The sequence below is a fragment of the Varanus komodoensis genome, unplaced genomic scaffold (assembly GCF_004798865.1).
Source record: "Varanus komodoensis strain SLA01 unplaced genomic scaffold, ASM479886v1 scaffold3, whole genome shotgun sequence".
NCBI lineage: Eukaryota > Metazoa > Chordata > Lepidosauria > Squamata > Varanidae > Varanus > Varanus komodoensis.
The window spans coordinates 60,299,754-60,323,231 of NW_025335761.1; the positions used below are offsets into that span (position 1 = coordinate 60,299,754).

The 23,478-nt window shown below is 38.8% G+C and overlaps 1 protein-coding gene across 1 annotated transcript in view; it reads left to right on the forward strand.

The window, feature by feature from the left end:
- Positions 1-3,814: 3,814 nt before the first annotated feature.
- Positions 3,815-23,478, forward strand: part of CUNH14orf39 (chromosome unknown C14orf39 homolog) — a 28,305-nt gene continuing 8,641 nt past the window's right edge. Inside the window, exons 1-12 of the mRNA XM_044436252.1 lie at positions 3,815-3,863; positions 4,609-4,665; positions 6,849-6,975; positions 8,315-8,404; positions 8,772-8,959; positions 10,674-10,716; positions 11,437-11,557; positions 14,042-14,154; positions 14,878-15,017; positions 18,010-18,089; positions 21,454-21,542; positions 23,286-23,351. Of these exons, the coding sequence (XP_044292187.1) occupies positions 3,815-3,863; positions 4,609-4,665; positions 6,849-6,975; positions 8,315-8,404; positions 8,772-8,959; positions 10,674-10,716; positions 11,437-11,557; positions 14,042-14,154; positions 14,878-15,017; positions 18,010-18,089; positions 21,454-21,542; positions 23,286-23,351 (1,163 nt within the window). The remainder of the gene's footprint in view (positions 3,864-4,608; positions 4,666-6,848; positions 6,976-8,314; positions 8,405-8,771; positions 8,960-10,673; positions 10,717-11,436; positions 11,558-14,041; positions 14,155-14,877; positions 15,018-18,009; positions 18,090-21,453; positions 21,543-23,285; positions 23,352-23,478) is intronic.

Below are 23,478 nucleotides of genomic sequence, written 5' to 3' on the forward strand. Positions count from 1 at the left end.
GAGGTGGAGATCAATACAGAAGTGTCCAAGAGCTCCATGAATCAGGTTATCCTGGATCAATTTCAATTTCTATGTCTTGATGATGTTGACAGGCTGCTTGGTCTGGTAAGAAAAACCACCTGCCCTCTCAATCCGTGTCCATCTTGGCTGATAGTCTAGGGGGTAAAAGCATTGCCGGAGCTTTTATGCCTTATCACAGGGTTTCTGCCTGTTTGAATGAGGCTACCATCTGGCTCATCCTCAGGTAACCTGATTTGAACTCCTGGACCTTAACAACTTCGGACCAGTCTCTAACATACCATTTCTTTGTACGGGGATCAAGATGGCATTGTCTCTCCAGCTCCGGGCAGTCCTGAGTGATATTGATCTTCTGGACCCAAACTGACTTGAGCAGGACATGGAGTTGAAACTGCTTTGGTCACACTAGTAGATGTTGGTTCTGTTGGATCTCTCAGTGGCCTTTGATACTATTGACCACAGTAACCTTCTGCAGGATCTGAGGAAGTTGGGAATTGGAGACACTGCTTTGTATTGGTTCCATTCCCACCACTTAGGTCAGTTCCAGATGGTGATGCTTGGACTGACTTGTGGGGTGCCACAGGGCTCCATTTTGTCTCCAGTGGTGTTTAACATCTACATGAAGTTGCTGGGAGAGATCAACTGGAGGAGTGGCACTGGATGTTATCTGTACACTGATGACACCCAGATCTACTTCTCCTTACCATCATCTGCTTCTTCTAGAGACAGTGTCCCCTCTCTGAATGACTGCCTGACGCTGCTAATAGGCTGGACAAGTTGGAGCCAGACAAACATTGAAGTTGGATCCAGACAAAACCAAGGTGCTTGCTGTAAAGGGTCCAGATCCAGGAATAGAGGGGTGTCAACTGGTTCTAGATGGTTCCACATGCCCCTTGAAAGACTATGTTCACAGTTTGGGAGAGTGGTTCTTGGCCAGGCCCTTCAGATGTCAGCTCAGAAGTTGTGGTTAAGAGTTTCTACTGTTAGCTTAGACTGATTCGCCAACTGCGTCCTTTCCTGGAGAAGAAAGACCTGAAAACAGTAGTGCAAACATTGGTTACTTCTAGGCTTAATTTCTGCAGTGCCCTTTACATTGTGCATACCCTGGAAATCATGACTTGTACAAAATATGGCAGCCAGGCTGGTCTCCAGGACATCATGCAGAGACCACATATCACCTATTTTAAAGTCTTTTCATTCACTGCCAATACATTTCCAGATACAGTACAAGGTGTTGATAATTACCTTTAAAGCCCTGCATGGCTTGGGTCCAAAATACTTTCAGGAGCACCTTTGCCCATATATTCTGCCTTACCAGCTATGGTCCTCCAAGGATAATCTTCTGCAGTCTGTTTCTGCCTTATAACTACTTGAAAACCACTTTTTCAGTGGTTGCTCTTAAGCTGTGAAATGGGCTGCCAGGGGAGATACCTCTGATTTCCCAAATTCCCACCTTTAAGAGGAAGTTATGTATCTCTTCTGACAGGCCTTCCCAGATTAGTTTTCATGTCAGTTTTATTTAATAAGTTGTATAAATCAATATTACTCACTGTTAGTTTAATTTCTTGTAAACCTTCCACAGCCTATGGTAATGGGGCAGTATATAAATATTAAGATGATGATAAGATAAAGTAGGATAAGGTGAAGATGCTTATCGACAACCACAGCTATTTATCCATGGCCTGTTCTGAGGAGCAAGGCAGGAAAGGCACTCCACATAAGAACATTCTGAAACTGAGCCTTGCCTTAAATTAAACCCTAACTAATGTGGAAATAGGTTGTGTATGCAAACAGTTTGTGTGTGTGTTGCATGTTAATACTGCATTTTCCCCTTCAGAAAGATGTTATGCCCTTCATAGCTAAGTGACAACCAGAAATTCAACAGATGCTTAGCACAGAGATGCAGGAAGGGAGAATGTTTCATCTACAGAATTTCTGCCATGCATGAAGCTCTTAAAATGAAAAATAGCAAAATAAAAATCAAAAAACAAATCACATTGCACATAACACGAATTGAAGGCATATTAAAATGAAGTTTCTTTGCTTCATCAAGTGAAACCTGCTGAGGGACTGAGCCACAGAAAAAAGGCGGGAAAAAGGCTGCAGAGGGCCTGAGGCAAAGGAAAAAGGCGGGAAAAGTCTGCTGAGGGGCTGCGGCAACAAAAAGCCATGAAGGGAAGCTTAAGAGGGCACTCAAGGGCCGCTTCAAAGCTGATGAAACTCACTTCTTGACCATCTTTCCCACTCTTTTCTTTGGCATCTCTTCCTAGTGAGTCACTGAGGGAAGAGCTTTGTTGCTGTCATGTTAAAGATGGCCTAAACATTTGGTGTGTGTGTAACTCCTCCTACTCTGTCAGACTTTTCTTGATGTATTTATGCCATGAAAGCCCCACAAATAGCTTGGGCAGGAGAAGAAGGGGGAATGAACATGGGCATCGTTATACATGAGCGAATAAAATAAAACTGTCCATTACTTAATCTTACCTCTCCCACCCTACCCCTAATCATTATCCTGGCCTCCTCCCGAATGTTTGAGACTTGGCATGCAGAAATCCACAAGTGAAAATGCTATTTTCATGGAATTAAGCTGCTAATGGCATCCAATCAAACTGCTGTTAAAGGAGCATGAGATACCACTTGAATAGCCAGCAACCTTTGTTTGCCAAATGCTGACACTCCTTTCCTTGTTAGGGGAGGATACTGTACTTGGAATTTTTTAGTTTTATTTTTAAAAGAAATGGCTAATTTAGACAGAAAAGGTCCTATAAGCAGGCTGGCTGAGGTGAGGTTTCGGCAAAGGGCGGCATAGAAATGTTATAATAATAATAATAATAATAATAATAATAATAATAATAAAAAGACCATTTTTTCTGCCTAAACTTACATAACCGTGTGGGAGATGCAATGAGCTTTCACTATCTAACAGAGTGTTATCACCTACAAATTCTCCACAGGGAGGTGTGGACAAAGTAGATAGAAATTCATGTGTGCCTTTCATCATCTTCCTCTGATAATACTAGGTGTCTGGGGTCACCCAATGATTCTGATGGGAAGTAGATTCACACCAGACAAAAGGAAACACTGCCCGCAACTCATGCTTTAAGGAATTACTACTGCCAGGTGTGAACTGCTTTAGATGGCTTTAAAAGAGGATTAGACAGTTTCCTGGAGGTCTATCAATAGCTTCATGTTAAGAGGCAGTTTGTCATTAAATGCCATTTGCTGGGGGATAACATGACAGGGTTATTGTGCTCATGCCTTGATTGTGTGCTCCCCAGAGGCATTTGGCCATAAGAGGGCAGAGTCTTGGTCGTCTTCTTTTGCTCTTATAAAATTCGCCCCTAAATCCTAGATTTTATGGCATAGGTTGTAATTAGTGGATTGGCAAAAAGGCCATGCTATGCAGTACATGGAAGAGCCATGACTAAATCTCCTGAAAGAAAGTGCTGGGAGTTTTTAATTCAGCACTTGCTATTTAACCCTAATCCTGACCCTGACCCTAAGCAGAACTGTAACCAGAACCCTAACCCTAACCCAAAGCTCTCCTCCGGCACCATATTTCAAACACACACATTTTCTTCCTATCAGCTTTCTTTTCTGCCCAGCTTTCTGCCCATACATAATGATCAGAAATAAAATAATGTAGTCTTCTTTGAATTTCTTGGCGTCAGTCTCCATTTGAATTGATGTTACTAGTGCAGCCTCAACTGCTTTTACAGTGGTATATTGCATCGTGAATTTATGCTTTTCTGATGTTTTTCTTTTTTTAAAAAATTCTCTTACTATAGGTTACAAAATGAATGACATTATATTAAACAACCTGGACAAGCTGCTGCTACAACTTGGTATGTTGCAATGGCTTAACACTGAAATATTTTAATTTAATTTAATAAAACATTTATATCCCATCTTTCACTAAACGTCTCAAGACGGCTTACAAAACAAAGTAATATGAAGCAAAGTAAACCCCTTTTCTCAACACTCTGTTATTGAAAAGTTCCGATTATGTGAATCATTAGGTGACTCTCAGTTTCAAGCAAATGTCATTGCCAGTTGTATGTCACTGCCTTAACCATGAATGTGAAAAGTCCTTTGGCAGATGGAGTTGCTCTACTGGATCAAGGTGGAGTTACACTCAAGGCTGAACTACAGGTTACATAAAATGCATGTAGTAAAACTCTAAATAGCAATTATTTGTAATTAAGCAAATGAGAAAGGGGCATATATACATCAAGGACTAGTACCTCACATACCATCATCCCTCACAGTTCCCCGCACCAGATTCTCCTCTATACTTTTAAATAAATGTTTACAAAGTACATCTGCAGGTTGGAAGCCTGCAGAAACAGCCTGGGGATGGCAAGTTATGCAGGTAGGAGAGGAATAATGTGTCTGTGGCAATGGAGTGAGGGAAGGTTACACTGTCTATTACAGGCAAGCCATAGATGAACTGCTTGAATATAACAAAAACTGGAATAAAATCAATATTGAAGCAACTGAACTCTTTTCTAAAATACCAATTTCTTTTTAACATTTTGTATCTGAACTTTCAATAAGACCAAAACAAAAGTATATCAATTTCTGCTTCAGTATTTCAGCTTCAGCAAGCATCTTATGCTAAGGAACATGAGAGACAGCAGATTCAGAGTGAGTAACCTTTTGAAAGCCACAATACTATAGTTAAGAGCCATACCATTCATCACTTCAGCCCCATTATTCAGTTTTTGTTTGCTGCCAGTGTATCCCAGTCTGATTTGGCTCCGTTGTTCCACACGACTTCATCTCTTCTATAGCAGTTTCTTAGCTCCATTTACATGCTTCTTATGATTACATGATCTGAGATCTACATTACCTTAGTTGTACTAATTCCCTTCCACCACTGAGTTCCTTGCTCCACTCCTCTCTGGGCAATTTCACATATTACAGAGCAACAAATCATGGTTTGCTGTTGAGTATACACTTGTCAGAAAGCCTCAGTCAGTCCTAGCTCTCTGTTGAGTCCAGCAATACACATTTTCATATGCTAGCTTGTCATATTAAAGGCCAGATTATATTGTGCACAAAGTCATGTATAACCTTGCTATTATTATTATTGTTGTTGTTGTTGTTGTTGTTATTAAACAGCATCAGTCTTGGCTGCAAGATGAGTAAGGGAAGGCTGCTATTTAACCATTTCCCCTTGGATTATTTTGTTGAAAACTCCCCCAAAAGCATTATCTTCTGCAGGGGAAAAGGTACAGGTGCAAATACCTTTTTCTCCCAAAGAAGAGAATTTTTGGGAAGAGGCAATTTTGAATGAAAAGAACTGGCTCAAGAGCTTAAATTGCTCACTTCTCTTGTTTAAGATTGTTCAGTCTTTAATCTTTGTTCAAGACAACTGAATCTTAAGAACTTAAGAAAAACCATGCTGAATCAGAGCAAAGTCCTGTCTTGTTCAGCATTCCGTTCACACAGTAGCCAAACAGCTGCTTGTGGGAAGCTCAGAAATAAGAGGGGAATGCAACAGCATCCTCCTGGCCATATTCCCCAGCAACTGATATACAGAGGCGTTGGATACTGGAAATAATATACCTATCATGAGTCCCTGGTAACCCTTTCTTCAGTGAACTTTTCAAATCCTCACTGCATCTTGTGGTTATGAATTTCAGCTGCAGGTGCTTTTCCTGATTTAAGAAAAAGCACAAAGTTACATGCCATTACATATTATGAGTATATTGGCTTGCATTCATAAGGTGTGAAGATTATGGTAAATATTCTTGTGGCTCCTTTTCTGGTAGAGTGAAATATATAGTGCTAGCCAGCCTACAATTAGTTGGCTAGCTTGTCTTCTCCTCAGCTTCTTTTGTGGAATGCTTCCAGAGCTAACAGCCAAGAAGACATTGCATTGCAAATCCTTCCTTTTTCCAGAATGGATTTTATAAGTAAGGACAGAGACAGAAGAAGAAGCAGAGACACATGGAAGAGATATGAACAGAAGTTGTTGATGACATAACAACATAGGAAAAGCCATGCTGGATCAGACCAAAGGTCCATCCAGTCCAGCATTCCATACACATGGTGGTAAACCAGCTGCCCATAGGATCCCTCCAGCAGAAGGAGATCTCCTCCTGCCCAAGCTCCTCAGCAATGGATGCAGGCAGGCCTGCTCTGGTGAAGGAGGGAGCACATAGCCTGCATGGCTAGTAGCCATGGAAAGTCTCCCTCCCTCGTGCATCTGTCCATTGACATTTGGGTCCCCCTAAACTTCTGCAAATGAGACATGGCAATGATTCCATAACAGCCTCCTCTGAAAGCAACCTTGGTCCATACGAAAAAGAAGAAATGAAAAACATGATCTCCCAAATTTAAAGAAATGCTTCTGTACCTCCAATGTATTTGGCTGTTGGAATAATAATAGTCATAGTAGCAGTAATAATAATACTTGCATGCTTGAAACTGCCTGGGAATTGCCTTTCACAAACAACTATCTCTGACCAAAAGCACATTTAACTAAAAAAAGTTAAAGGACATGCACTGTGCTCTTTTTGCTTGTAGTAATCTGTTTTAATTGCACTAGTGCTGAAATTTGATTTGTTTCATATTTGTATGTTTTGCTAAACTGCCCTTGTTAAGGTAGTGTAGAAATATCCTTATAAATAGTAACTGACCTAGAAACAATGGAGCAGAGGAATTGAATGTGCATGATAGAATTCCAAGAGCCATAACAAGGTCCAGGATCAACACTCTGACTTGATTCATGGGATTCACCGAACTAATTCTGTAATATAAGTTACAGTGAGCCATTCTTAATTTAAATGCTTTAATATATGGAAGATAGCATTTCTTTTCAGTATATACTGCAAAAGTTGTGGAGAAAAAAAGTGAAATCTGTCAGCTACAAGAAGATATTAACAAAAATGATGAAATGGTTAGTAACCTGAGCAAGCAAAACAATAGCAGTAAGGAGAACTGTAAGGCGTAAGTACATCACAGAGCTTACACTCTTTCGGCGCCATGTCAAAACCTTTTTATTTAACTGGTATTTTAAAAACTAATATTAATGTAACAGTCATGTTTTATTGCTTTTACTGCTTGGATTGTTTTAATGTATGTGATTTTATTGATTGTTTTAATGTATTGATTGCGAGCCGTCCCAAGATGCCTTGCATGGGAGATGGCATACAAAAGTTTTAAATAAATAAATAAACTATATTCCTGAAACTACATAATACCAACAAGAAGGGGACTGTATCCAAATGATGCTTTATTACTAGAAGGCAACATGTTACTTGTGATTTAATCCAAAAAGTCTTGTAGACTATTTTACAAAGATCAACAGTAAGACAATCATCGCCCTCAGACTTACAATGGAAAAGATACAATACAAAGGAAAAGGGATTAGGAGAAAGGGAGGCGGGAGCAAATTTGGGCACTAGTTCTTTTTTATAAAGCTCTTACATTAACAGCTGGAATGGAAACAGTTCAAGGAGAGGAGTCAAAAGTTGTGAACCTCTTTGCTAAGTTAGGGGATACACCCACTTCTCATCTCTCACTCTGCTATTTTGGTGGAGCAATTGCTGATGGAGAAAGAAGGCTGATGGAGCTAGATTCTGAGCAGAGCTCATAGCTTGGCAGTGGCACTATTTCCCCTTTCTCACTCTCTGTAGCCTGATGGAATTATTTGGTTGTAGACAGAAAACAATAATGCTTAATGCTCCCTGAGCATTGCAAGAGTTTTCAGTACATTCCATAATCTTAAACCAGCTCTGTAATGCAGGCCAGTCAGGAAAATTATCCTTATATTGCAGGTGGTGGTGTTCAGATTTGACCTGGAGCCTTCTTGAGTGACAGAACAATCTCTTACACTTACTCCCTGTGAATTTTATAGTATTACCGAGTATGAGTGTTTTCATGCCCATGAAATCTTTATGCTATTTTTGTTAACTGCCCAGAGAACCTCAGCTATCAGGTGGTATATAGATGAATTAAATAAATAAATATCAAAAAGTTATTACATATTCACAGCACATGCTAGTTTGTATTTGATGGTTATAAGTTGCATCCCATGTAAGTCAATCCAATGGTTTTAACTAAGGTTCACAGAAGCCAACATTAGCCTAGGTACTTTTCTTTAGAGTGCATTGTTATAATGTCTTTAGGGGATGATATATGTGGGTAGGGAAGGATGGTGTAAATAGAAAGGTAGTTTGAAACCTCACTTTCATAGGGATGGTAATTATGCATTATTTTGTTGGTTTGGTACTGTTGATGTACTATTTTAATAAGTAAATACTTTTGGTTTAACAATTTACCTTAGTTGGAAACCAACATACATAATTCTTAATGAACATGAAAAATATTTACAAAAAGAACTTGAGAAACATCAGGAATCTACAGAAAAAGACAGGTATGCAAGAACATTTGAACTTATATTAATAATAATTTCACAAAATATTGCTAATCATAATCATTCCACCCATTAGCTATAAAAATGTGAAAACTATGTTTTGGGAAGTTACAAATGTACACTTTCATGAAGGATTGCAGTTATGCAACAGCATTTCAATGGCACTTGCTAACCATAGCAAACCACATCCTACATCCCATTGAAAAGTAATAGAAAAAATGCAAGTAGTCTCAAATGTTCCCATTAATGAAACACAGCATGTTGTGTCAATATTTTTCCAAATTTCTTCTGAGTAGATCTAAGTCTATGTCAATGTGCTTGTGCTTTGAAAAGACAAATAGTATCTAAACATTATTCCCTTGTTTAGGAAAATGTACCAGGAGTATATGAAGCAGTATCAAGAAACTTTCAATCAGCATCAGGCAAAGTATTCAGAAAATGTAATTGCCCAGGAATATTATGAGGAGAAAAAAAATTGTGAAGAAATCCAAAACCGAGTTCTGAAACTATCTGAACTACTTAAACAGAAAGAAGCTGAAATCAAAGATCTTCAAGGTGAAAGCATGGTTTCCTGCAATGTCCATTTATATAAAATACATGAAATAAGATAACTTCTTGAGATCAAAACATTAATTCAACCGATTGCACTGAATCAAGATGTCCTTTATATAAGGGAATGCCGAAATAGCCAGTTTCCTCTGCAATAGTGAAAAAGTGTGTCTCATCATCTGATCTCTCAGTCTCTTATTTAAATTATTTGTGAGTTCTCACAGTATTAATCTGCACATTTACCATTCTTGCAAATTGCAAGTTTGGAATTGTCATATATTTTTCTAAAAAACTAAATTTGCACAAATATGCCCCAAACATATATTTATACCCATTCCCCCAATAAGCAGGTCTCCACAAACAATGTCTAGTTTTCTGATTGCATTTATACAAATTCAGTTTTCTTGTCAGGGAAACCAAAAGAGCAAACATGTATAGAATATGGAATTTTAGCATATATTATGTTCTTTGATTTTAACTGGAAATGTGTCATATGGAATTTTTAAATTATATTGTATCTAAAATACTAACTAGGAATAGTAGAAATTGGGTTGAAAACACAAATACTAAGGCAATCAATTAAATTGTATCATACAAATATCAACTGATACATTAATTTGGTGTGGCTCAGAAGTTGTACATACCCTTGGTAATTCAGCCCATTTGATGGCAAGTATTACTGCTGGCAAGAAGCCTCAGGGGATAATAGAGTTGCTGAAAGGTCCTAAACTTTGCTCCAGCTCACCTCAAGTTCTTGTTGATGGGGACAGTAGCAGTAACATTGACTCTGTTACCTGTTGGTATTTCTGGTGGATGCATGCCCTTTAAAATATGGGAGCATCCAGAAAACCAGCACAACCAAAGAAAGAAAATACTGTACAGCTGCTAGGCAAGGATTGCTGGCCAGGAAACAATAATAAAACTGTTATACCAGCAGAGGTGTGCCACTGCTTCTGATTGCTTTAATATTGGTGAGTTGGTATTTACTCCGTTAGTTTGTCAAAGAACTCCTATAGCATTAGCAACGATGTCCAAATAGTGTTCTTATTCAAGAATTACTTCCCTTGGGTACAGTTACTTCTTTAGAGCACACTCAATTGTTTATTTAAAACATTTTTAATCTACCTATGTGCATAAAAAGATTATTAATATCACATTAAATAGAGTCATTAATATGACATCAGAGTCATCATTTGTCAGGGAATTAATGTAAAATAAATAATCAAATATATTGTTGATTTTCCAAGCATTTGGCTTCTATGTTTACTTAAAATGCTATTTTCTATGGTATTCCACTAAGCCCTGATGTTATTTCCTTCAGCATATTGCTGGTATGAACAGCACAAACAAAATGCTGAATGGCTAATAGTTCCTTATACTAACATCTGTATCATCATGGAGTAATGTTGGATTTTATTTTATTTTATTAGCATTAGTACCATTCATTGTTGTCATGGTTCTTCCATAAGTTGGATGTGAAGTGTTTCATTTTACCTCCCATTCATTTAATTGGAATCAGACTGACCTCACTAAGCAACACCTCAGATTAAAAATAATAACAACAATGGGAGAGTGTTTGTGAAAATAGAAAACAATGGGGCCCCTTTTTTCTGGCAAATATACATTGTAGCATAGACCAGAGGGATTTTAAATTTGTTTTGGATCTGTTTTTACCCCAGAGGCATAAATGTGACTCATTCATTAACACTTTTTTTCCTAGAACCTGGTCTGTTTCAGTCACTTTCATCCTGGGGGTCACAGATGTATCCACACACCAGTTGCATCTTTAGGAGGAAATGTGAGGTTAAAGGTTTTTGTTGCATTTTGTGGCTTTATCTGGTAGGTTCTGGGTCAATATTCCACTTAGGGTGGAATAACTACAGTGTAGGCTATATTCAAAATGAATTCAAAATGCACTTAATCCTCAGAATATCATCATTGTTGACATACAACATAAATCTATCATGTTGTAGATTTATGGAAACAGAGCACAGGCTCTTGTTAAAAGCTACGTAATTAATTCAAGGATTTGGACCACAACCCTATCCAGTGCTTTAGTCACTAAAGTCCAGTTCTCTGCACAATTAAGTTGAATAGTGGACATGATTTTTATGAGTGCTGATTTTTGTGGTATTGCCCTTCCTCAGATCCACATGCAAACCTATCCATGATGATCCCTAAGACACTAAATACAGCTTAGCACAGAACCATTAATCTTCCCGATGTGGGTTCCAGCATCTCATAGATATTTCCATTTGAACTAAATAGCAAATGATTCAGGAAGCATGCTTCCTACCACCATGGCTGAATCTAGGAGGTGAATGCAGCTACTCAAGTTAAGTAGCATGACTGTGAGAATTTACTCATTGATTTCAGTGGTTTAAATCCAAGTGAATACTTTATAGTTGTGGACTGAATTGTAATTCTATTTAGCCTTTACTTGACTGCTGTACATGTTTTATTGATTCCTTAATATAAGAAAGCGCTTCTTTGAGACAGAACACAAAAGAAACGCTTATGCATGCAGTGGTTCTCAGGCAACAATCACTTGAACTAGACAAAACAGCAGAAGAGCTGGAAAAGAACCTGAAGTATTTCAAACAGGTACTATAAAGAGCCTATTATTAAATTCCATGTTACATTATAGTCTGTGTTGAAATCCTATAGTATCACACTACAATGGATAAAACTGTAATGCATTGTTTGGAACATAAATCAAGGTAAATTGTCTAGTGTTCTGACTGTTGTTGACTAGAATACACAATTATTTTATTTTTAAAAAAACTAAATGGGATTTCCTCATGAATTGAAGAAGCATTGAATGCACATGTATCAGGCTGCATATTGTCCATGGCCTCTCATTTTACTCAGATCCAGCTATCTCTCTGTGCTCTAGCTGTCGACTTCCCCACAGGTAGAGATATAGATTGTCCCTTGTTACCTCTGTATCCCACAACCCATTTAAAAGAAACAGACTCCCATCTTCATCCCACCTAGAAGACGTCACCTTACTATGAAAGCCTGATATGGTTTTTGGATCTGATGGGTGACAGCAGCAGGCTCATTAAAAAGTTGGGGAAATATGGAAACCCAGTAAAATAGCTGCAGACTGATCAGAAGCTAGATTTAAGAACTTAATGGTGATTTCATAAGTGTTAGCCAAATGAAGTGTTTTCAGTTTCTGCTATTGTTAGGTGAACATTACAGAGTCTTTTCTTAATACTACAGATATTAAACTTATTTATTTTTATTTTATTAGCACGCAATTGATATGGGACTGACACTAACATCTCATCTGACAATATTTCGTAACTATGACAGAATTATACACATAGTATTTATATACCCCTGTTAGAGGGACCAAAGCCATTCCTGCATTAACCCTCTAAGACAAGTCACTATTATTATCTCATAGTGCAGATTCGGAGCAGTGACTTAGCTCAGCTTGCCTAAGGCTACTACTGAATTCATGGCTGAACTAAGGTTGAAAATGTTTCATAGATCAGTTTCCTGGCTTTTGTTCAACACCAGTCCTTGGAAGGACAAAGCACATTAGTTTTGCAGCAGTTTATGTTTGTTGTATGATTAAAGGTGGTTTTGCAAACTTGTTTCATTCACATGTATTTGTAAAGGCAGATTTCAAAGGAAGGTTGTGTTGTAATGTATAAAGTACTGCAAAACCTATATAAATCATAATTACAGTCCCACATTTCTGTCGCACACACTTCACTCTAATAAGTCAGTGTCCCTACCAGTTACGCACTGTTTAAGTACCTACAAATTCTGCATCATATTCTTGCTGTGTTCTGCACTAATGGAGTCACTTCTGCATAGTTGGTCATCTATTGCTAACCAACTTATATATATTTGTGAGTCGCCCCGAGGCTTCGGCGAATGGGGAGGCATAGAAATTTTCTAAATAAATAAATAAACAAACAAACAAACAAACTTGAGATCTAGTAGTAGATCCAATATACCTTTTACCTTCCTCTGCTTTGTGCTACTTGATTTATTGAAGAATTGAATGTACTTCTAGGGAAGCTTAAGGACTTGGTTAATGACCTGGTTTCTCAAATTGGGTGAAAGACCAATTAGGATAGTCCTAAAGGCTAATTGTTATGGATGGTTTCCAGAGGGTTCTAGGGAGAGCATTCAGCAGACTTTGAGAGCTATTCTGTCTAAGCTTTAGTGGATTCTTGGAACAAAGAACTCATTCAGGCAGGTAGCACAATAGTTTCTAGACATTGTTTCCCTCTTGCTGGAGCTTAGATTTCTCGGTGGATTACTGGAGAGCTAAAGGTAATGAGGAAGCAAAGGCAAAAGTTAAGATGAAAATCGAAGGAAAATTGTGGACAAATCCAACCCAACATAGTCTATTGCTCATTTGAAGGCCATGGGATTGATGGTAGTTAAGAGACCATGCCCTTTCTTTCAGGTTTTGTATTGTCTTGGCACTTGCTATATTGATTTTTGTGGAGTTCATATTAGTTCTGATTTTTTTGGTTTTAAGAAACATTGCTGTTTGGATCCTGAGTTGCCCTTGTTGGAAGGGCAGGTTTCTTTCATTTTCAGACAGGACTGCAATCTGGTGGAGGCCCCTGCTGGAAGAAGAGGAGGAAAACAATCTTTACTGATTCACTCTTCCTCCTGCATGCTCCTTGCATCTCTGCTATGTTGCTGTAATGTTGCACCAACCCTCTGGAGCAGATTTAGGAGGAATTAGTAAACACCCCCCACCCCAGTGTGAGTAGAGTATCACTCACAGAAATTCTGGATTCCAGCCACTGTGAATAACTTTAATAATTTCTGTTTTTGGTATAAGGCTCTTTGAGGGCCTTTTAAGTTTGAAAGGTGCCATCTAAATAAGGACAAACAGGCATACCCTGGGATTACTTCAGTTAGTGGAGGGCAGCCATGGAAAGATAAGATTCCCCTAGTTAGAAGCAGTTTTCCAAGTCTGAAAGGACCATCAAAGCAGTCCTGTGAATATAGATTCCTCATTGAAATTTATATGATACAGTATAGTTGACAGCAAAAATGCATATTTGGGTAAAGTTACTGCATTCCCTTATATTATTTTTCTTTTAGAAACTTGAAAAGATTACAGAAGATCAGGATAATCCTGAAGTTCAGAATCATCATGAAGCAATAGAAGAAGAAATGGCAACAAGTATAGAAACAGAGAAGACATTTGATGAGAGGTAGCATTTTAAAATATATTCTTCTACACATGGACAAGAATTGAGAAACAGATGCTATAATCTTATATAAACCTTTGGACGTATCCACACTGCCAGTATATTAATATCCATTTAACTGCAATGGGGTTCCCTTGTAGTTTGCTAATGATGATACAAAGTTTCTTGTACTGATCTCTTGCCCACCTTCAAAAACACAGAGCTGCCAGAAAAGACAGACTGGCAATTAAGCCAGTTTTAATCCATGCTCTGCAGCAAAGGGAAGAAGTTACTCCACTTTTAAACTGTTGCTGTGGTTGAATGTTTTAATTCCAGTTCAGATCATTACCATATTTGCATATCTTCAGAAAGAAAATGATTTATTTCTCAAGTAATATAGCCTAAGATACTTTCCTGGCATGTAAGAATTAAATCCTGTCTTCACAGAGGCTTGTAAGAAATCTCTCACTGAATGCAATAGGAACAGATTTACCACTTTTAACTATGCTATATTTCTGCCTCAGGTGTCACATATGGTTGTTATGCAATTAAAGCAGGCTCTTCTGTATATGAAATATGTATACTTCAATGAGGACATTATCTATCTTTGGCAGAAATGCCAGACCTTCTCAAGCTCTTGCCTTTCACTTTCATAACCCCTGGTCCCTTGCATTGCATCTCACTTTTCCTTTTAGAAATGTATTTATTTAGTTTATGGTTTGCTTTCATTGTAGCTTTTTCTTTCAGCTCACTCAGCAAAAGCCATCACTTGATAAACAAGAAACCTGAGACATATAAGCTATTGCATCTTCCCAACTTATCTCAGAAACTAGTCCAAAGTGTATCAACTTTGAAGCCATTGTTTGATCACACAGAGAAATGTGCAGGTACTGAAAATATTCTGAAATATTATTTTTTACTTTTTTGAGAGGAGAGGAAACATAGTTCTGTTACCACGTGTTTCTTATCACATGTGTATGTACACTGGCAACTTTACACACGTGCATCCATTCCTAGAGGAAACCACTCCTCATCCACTGCAGCTTTTCGTTTAAACTTTATAGGAGCTTTATATAAGCTATCCATGTGCTGGACCTTGCCCCAAATTAAGTTTGTCACCATGGAACCTCATGGATAGCTTCCATAAAGCTGAAAAGAAAAATTGTAATAGATGAGGAATCCCACTAAAATAGGAGTCACCTGCCTCCCCTGTGAAGGAGGTGATGGGTTCAGACAAAAGATTCGAAAGCTTGCTTCCTGGCACATGGTGGGCATGTTGTGAGCAGAGCTAGGGGTCAGACTAGATGGCCCAGGAGACCTCTTCTGACTTGCTCTGTTTCTATGTTTCTATCTTGGTGGGTAAATGCTGATCTATATAGATAAAGAATTCTTAGGAATGGATCATATTTCTTGCCAAGGCTTTTGATTGGCCAATTTATAGGCTACCTTGTGGATCGATTGACTGTGGATGGCTATCAAGAATGTGACATGTTCCCTCTTTTGAGCATCTTCTTTTTAGAACCTTTAACTTCTCTTACTGTTGCCTGTTTGCCCTTTAAAATGTTTGTAAATAAACATTGTATTGTATTGTATTTAACAGGTATTGTAGTTTACCTGTTAAAGAGCCACCTCTTCATCCACCCCTACCCTGAATGATTAGGCTCCCTAGTTAATCTGTTTATTAATCAATGTGCTTTTATTAAACATTTTAGCTGTATTTATCATGATGAATTTGAATCTGTTTCTGTAGAAGGTTTAGATATAGCTTTTGACATAGGCTGAATGGCTTAGATAAAGCCTTTGATATAGGCTGAATTCACACACAGCAACAAGCCATGCTGGAAACCATACAGACATGGCTTGTCATTGTGTGTGAATTCAGCATCCATGGTGAAACATGCCATGTCTGGTTTCCATGAAATCACACAGAGAAATAATGATCTGTTGTAAGGGTTCCTGCATGGTTTTTATGCTTCTACCATTTAATTTGGTGCCAAGCAGCTGCACCACTTCCTGTCTTCCCTGCCCGCACATGGATTTATGATACCCAGCTGCAGCAAAAGGTTCTCACAAGCAGTAGGACATCACACTGTGCAAGTTTATTTATTTATTTAGAGAATTTGTATGCCGTCCCATCTCATAGCCTCGGGATGGCTTACATAAAATAAAATAGAACAATTCAAATAAAATCCAGATCCACCCTGGCTGCAGATTAAAACCTATAAGCTGGTGTTAAAAGTTATTAAAATATTGTTGAAATAAAAAGGTCTTAGCCTGGTGCCGAAAAACAAATAATGATGGCACCAGGCAGACCTCTCTGGGGAGCGCATTCCATAGGCGGGGCACCACTGCAGAGAAAGCCCTCCTCCAGGTACTTTGCCTCCTAGTGTCTTTCACGGAGGGTTCCTGGAGGAGGGCCTCTACTGCTGATCTCAGGGGACGGGAGGGCAAATACGGAAGAAGGCGTTCCTTTAGGTATCCAGGTCCCAAGCCATTAAGGGCTTTATAACCAGCACCTTGAATTGAGCCCGGTCTTCGATGGGAAGCCAGTGAAGCTGGTAGAGGACTGGGGTTATATGAGAGTAACGCCCAGTCCCCGTCAGCAACCTGGCTGCTCTGTTTTGCACCATCTGAAGTATCCAGACTGTCTTCAAGGGCAGCCCCACGTAGAGTGCATTACAGAAATCCAAGTGGGAAGTAACCAATGCATGTGTCACTGTCGCTAGGCAATCATCCTCCAGGTAGGGACGCAGCTGATGGATGGACCGAAGCTGAAGGTAAGCACTCCTTGCCACTGCAGTCACCTGAGCTTCCAGGGACAGCTCCAGGTCAAGGAGCACTCCCAAGCTGCGGACCCTGTCCTTTAGAGGGAGTGCAACCCCATTCAGGGCAAGGTCCAAGTTCCAGCAACCTCCAGCAGATCCAGCTGTGCTTGGCACTCCTGCCAGGTAACTGACCTGTGCTGGAGCAGCATTTTGAGGTGGCACCATATTTGTGTCACTGTGGGAGCCAGCAGTCCTGCACACGAGTCACACATGGGCAGTGCATGGGATTTCACAAACAGGGTGAGCATCCCACGGATGCTGTCACTGTGTCCCACTCTCTGTCCTGTTTCCTTCTTGTCCCCAACAATCGTCATGACCAGGCAAAATCCCCACTGTTCAGACAGCCTACTAGCAAGGGTATCCTTGGAAAAGTCTACCTAGCAGGTCACATGCTCTTTGGCCCTGGCAAGCTGGCTATGTCAATGCCCTCCATGTGCCTGATTGCAGTGGGGACAGCCGCGGATGGCATGTGTGAGTCCTGCACATGGAGGGCATGAACACATGTGCAAGGAGGGGGGGTAGAGGTGGATGTGCAAGTAGATGTGATTGATGCAGTATGTGGCAGCAATGGGAGCACCAGAGCTACTAAAGTGAGTGGGCAGTTGCTTCGCTAAGTACCTCCCCTCCACCCCAAAAAAAAGCAGGAGTTGCTGGCTGCAGCCATGTCCAGGGAAACATGTGGGCCATTGAGGGAAAGGCAGGCTAAGTAGGCAGGAGTGATGTCTTCTGGGATTGATTTACAGCCATGGGGGTTAAAGAGCTATGTGCCATCATTTGGAGGAAAGATGGAGAAGCATAGAAACCAAGCAAATGTGTGAGTCCAGTACAGAAGGTGAGATTCCATGCAGTGCAGTAACCGCACAGCATTGCACCATGCATACATTGTGTACATAAATTAAACAATGATACTTTTACAGCCTGCACCAGTGCTGATAAATCTAGTATTCAGAGACATTCCCAAGTTTTTCATAGCAACCGGCTGTTTGTCTTAAAAATGCATAGGTTTCTCCTGAATGTAGGGGTAATAGTCTTACACTGCTATTAAATAATACAGGTGAGGGGGAGAGAGCAGATCCTGCAGAACATTCTACAGTGGCCAGTATGTACTTCAGCCAGGTGGAAAATGAAAATCAGGTATGCAAATAGAAGGTAGAGGAAGTGGCTAGTAAGGCACAAAAGGATTGATGTGAGCAATCCTTGCATTTATTTTGCAAAAGGATTATTTTACAGAATGGAAACAGTCATTTTTTTATATTGATGTATCTGTAACAATAATGGAGGATGTCCACTTGACTGTAAACCCCATAGTTCCATGACCATGGCAACTAATGGGAACTAGGAGTGTGCAACTCAGGACTATTTGCTGCTGCTTCTTTTTTTTACAATGCATTAATTTTAATTTATTTAAACATACTTGTGAGTTTGAAGCATGCAGTCCCATCTTCAGTCCTTACGTGACTACCTTCCTTAACTAGCAGTTTTACATTCAACACAGCCAGTGGACAAGTTTGAAAGAAAGTTAATTTTCCTTGAAGACATTGCTGTATCACACTAATAGCTAGACCAACCCACACACAACCAGGCATGTCCACTAGTTTTATGTATGAAACAAACAGCAATTATATGAATCTAGATGTCTAAAAATTTTACTTTGACCCTTTTTTGTATTTCTTAATTTAAAACATTTATATGACTCAGCTTCAACTTTCAACAATAATTAGGGTTATATTAAGACTTTAGTCCTTGGGCCCCTGGGATGAAGGTCTAGAACTCAGAGATAGATTGAATCTTTTCCTCTGAAGTAAGAAACAGAGCTCTGACTTGGAAAGGAACACTTGATCTGGGATTCCTCTGTCTTGTTGCACCCAGAGAAAGATCCACAGTGTTTGCCTTCTTGATATCAGAGAAGTATCCAAAGCATTTGCAGCTCTCTGCCATGCTTCCAATATAGGGGAATGCTTAGATTGGCTCCTGCTGGTCTAAATGTTGAACTAGAAGGAAGTGGGGTGAGGTTTCAAGAAAGAAAGAATGGAGGATAACTCCACAAATCCAACATAAGATTATCCTGAATGACAAACATTAACGCAGAACACCACATTTTTACAAATTCAGTACAAAGCTTCAACAAAAGTTCACAACAGCCCCTCCTCGTCATACAAAGCAACAGTTGTTTTTTTTTCAGCCACTATGATCATGTGAACTGGGACAGTATAAAGCAACTTCCTAAATCTTATGAGGAGGTCATTCCACAACCTTGCAGCAACTGCAGTAAAGACCCAGGTCTTCACCAATCCATAGATCAAAAACAAGGGTGGGATTGTATGGGGAAAGGTGGCATCAGGTGGCAGGAGCTTTGTCTGTCATCTTTACCTATAAGAAGCCATTCTGTTTCTCCATATTTTCTCCTCTTGCCCACAATACAGGTAATGCATCAGGACAATCAAGTGCAGAAGCACACCCATTTCTTCCATAACTTTTTAAGATCCAGGCAGTCAAAGTCTTTGCTATACTCTATACAGTAAAGACTGATCTTCTTCTGGAATTTTTTTGGTGCACTCCAGTAGGCAATGTATATTTGCAATATGATCTAAGGTGCCTCTTCCTTTTCAGAATCCAGCTTGAACATCAGGGCCTTCTGTCTCCAAACAGTATATTATTCTTTGGTGTGTCTATTCTTTGAGGATCTCTTTGCTTGCAAGGGAAATTAGTGCAACAGTCCTATTGTTGCTGCAATCTTTTGCATCTCCTTTCTTGGGGATTAGAATGTATATTGAATGTTTTCAGTCTGTGGGACTTTTTTTGTTTTCCATATTTGCTAGCATATTCTTGCTAGGATTTAGACCAATTCTGTCTCTGCAACTTGGAATAATTCTCTTGGTACCTTATTCACTCCAGATGCTTTATTCTTTCCAATTGTTTTCAGAGCAGCTTTCACTTTCCTTTCTAATATTGCAGGCTCTTCCTCCTAGGATTCCTATTTGAAGGAATTCATAATACTTTCATCTCTTCTGTATAGCTTTGTATACTATTTCCACATTCTCTTTATTTTATTTATTTAAAATATTTTTATGTTATACTTGAACCAAAAAAGCTCCCAGGACCAATCTTGATATAAAGCAATGGTCCTTTTTTATAATATATTCCTTAGGAGCAATATATGTATTTGTTTTGTTTCAGTTAATAAGAAATACAGTATAAGATCACAGATCCAGTGGGAGATATTCCATAACCAGAATGAGGTTTCTTCCATCAGATCACCATTACAGCATGTATAGGAAGTACAGGGCAATCCCACACACCCATCCACACAGGATCACACTTAGAATCCAGCCCTGATTCAGAAATTCACTGTATGTGCATGCTCATGAACATACGAACTTCACCCATTCAGCCAGACTTTTCTGCTCATCTCATCTTCCTTAACAGATGACCAAAACTAAAAAGCTCATAGGTTTGATATAGGAAGGAATAGCTCCTCAAACTATGATCAATTCATGAATCTCTGTGTTAGAGAAATCCACAGCAGATTCCAGTAAGTTTGAATTTCTATGAATCCATCCTGTGGATTCTGCAGCTGACTGGCTTTTTCTGAGTTGTGAACAAGGGCAAGTGTTAAATTTTTAATTTTTCAGGAGGTGTAAGTGCACATGTGCACTAAAGCACATGTATGCTCATATGAAATGCTCATAAGTAGAATGAAAAAATAAACATATATATTTGCAAACAAGAATGAAATTCTTATACATAAAATTCAGTTCTGTCAATGACAGAATATGAATTGCCTGACACAAATGGAACAGTTTTAACAAAATTCATACATCCTTAATACCAGGGCATTTTCCTTTGATGAATATCAACAAATGCATCTCAGAATTCTGAGATGTCAGTAAGTATCTGAAGTCCCCCTGATTTTAATGAGCGAGAGAGATGAACACATGCTTAATTATGTCACTAAAATCAATGGGATTTACAAGGGCTTAACTTTGGCTACATCATGCTCTTGTTTGGATGTTCAGCATGACAGCCGTGCACTAAATCCTTTCCTTCTGGCCCCTCTTGATAGAAATATACTTTGTCTTTCCCTTTTAAGAGTACATTAACTCATACTATAATAAGGTGTCCTAACGTATTCCATCTAAGAGGCTTTCAAAAATCCACTCAGATATATGTTCATGCAAAACATAAATGACACACTCACCTCAGTTATATTTTCTATTCTCTGTTTAACAGATAGCCAAAACAAAATTTAAAATGATCATTTCAGCAAATAAGCATTTTACAATTAAGTTCATTAATTTATTTGCTACAATAATTTTCCTTCAGTTTATTTTTTTATGGGGCAAACTGGAGAGCATCCAGTGGCAGCAAAAATGTTTGAAAAATATGACCTGTAAATAGAGGTCAAGAGAACTGTATTTGTACAGCCTAGGGAAAAGTCAACATGTCTGAAGTTATCATTTTGTATTTTCCTTCATCTGAAATGTGTCCTTTGTTCTAGAATTGTAATGACACCACAGGAACCAACAACACAAAAACTAGCAAGGTTTCATCTAAAACTAGCTTGCAAAAGCAAACCAAACCATTCAGGTAACTTTTTAAACAAATCCCATTTTCAAGAATGAAAATATAGATTATGGCTCTTGGATGAAGATACAAACAATTCATCCTGTTTATTGTCTTAGGTTGCTGGATCATCAAAAGCAAACAAGCAGCAACCAGTGGTTTGAAATTGAATCTACAGAAATAGGTAAAATGTCATTGAAATATTAGCACAGAAAATACTACTACATACACATCCAGTGGTATCTGATTAACTTCTCCAACCAACTGTAGGATTTCCATCAGTGAAATGGGGGGGGGGGGGGGGGGTTAATTCCTCAGACCCTCCCTGCTTGCCTTTTCAATCTGCTCTGGAGGGTTGGAAGAATCTCTGGAGCAGATTTTGGAGAAGCAAAGGGAGGTGCTGGACTGGATGGATCCAGCGTGGCTGTTCTTAGGACATGTATGTAATGGCACTTTCCAGCTCATGTTCTCCAGCAGCTGCTATACACAGGCTAGTGCCTTCATAATTGGTATCAGTGAAACACCACAATCATCAGATAATAGCAAAATTTTCAAATATTCTCTTCATGTATAATTACTAAAAAAAAAAATAAATTCTACAGCAGAAAAGGAGGATGACTATACAGGAAGGAAAGAAGAAGAAGAAAAGTCAAAGGAGTCTACATTTCCATCTAAAGTCAGTCCAACTTTCTTTTTAATTATTTCATTTGCATGCTAACTTTTAAATTATCATTTTATAATGATTATTTTCTTTATATTAAGGGGCAGTTAGTACAACAAAATAGTGCAGCTTATTCACAAGTATTTCTGAGTTGAAAAGCTATGAAATGAAGTGTTTTCTGACAACCATGGTATTAACTGGAACAAAATAAGAATACCCAGATCCAGAAATTAAAAGCAACCAGTCAATCCAGAGTACTTTTCATTAAGAAATCAATAACTTGATTTGAAGGCTCATTCCATAAGTAAATGTAAGCTGATGATGGAATGTCCAATCACACTTCAAGTTCAACCTCACAAAATATAATTGTGGTACCTCAGGAACATCTGCAGCTAGAAACCATTTTCTTTCACTTACTCACTGTCTTGCTGTATGTGTGTGTATGTGCATAGATTATTCCTCTGTCACGACCTCAGGAAAGGAGTTGGATGCTGTTTTGAACTAAGGGGACAAAGGCTGCTTGACTGCAGTCCTCAGTGCTTTGAGTAATCCCAGAAAGAGTCCTTGAGTATGCTGTACTTTCCCACTGCAATAGCATACTGAATCTTGTCTTTTAGTGAATCATCAGAGAGTGTTGGTAGGGGGCTATAACACAATGGCAGAACACCTGCTTGTGCACAGGTGTTCCCATACAAGCCCCTACTAGAATTGGAATCTCTTCTGTCAGAGAGTTGCTTCCACTCACTGCAAATTAAACTTTGCTGAAGGGACTAGTGTTCTGCCTTTGTTTAAGGTGCTTCATAATCTTCACATGCATGCTTTTCTGTGTTTATATATAGATATTGTTGAATTCTTCTTACTGCTATTGTACCTATGTACTTACTGTAGAAATGGATATCCAACATCTTCAGCATCTTTGCTTCCAGGATAGCATCTTATCAATGATGAGGTTCAAAATTGCTTACCTTCATGCAAAGCCCAAATATGTTCAGTTAATGTTGCTGTGGGTGTAAAAGCTATATAGACATAGCCTCATATTTGCATTCTCTTTAACAGGATGGGCAGGCAGAAAGTTATATTAAATCAACTGGACATCACTTTCTAAGAACTCCAGAGTCTAATATACTTCCAAAGACACCTGATTCTAGTGGGATGAAAACTGCATATGATTTGTAAGGATTTTTAGTTCAACTATTATTCATAAAAGTTGCTCTTCCCTGGGATTCCCTTGATGAAAAATTCTACTAAAATAAGATTTGGGCTGCTTTCAGGTATAACACAAAATGTTTTCTTCTTAAT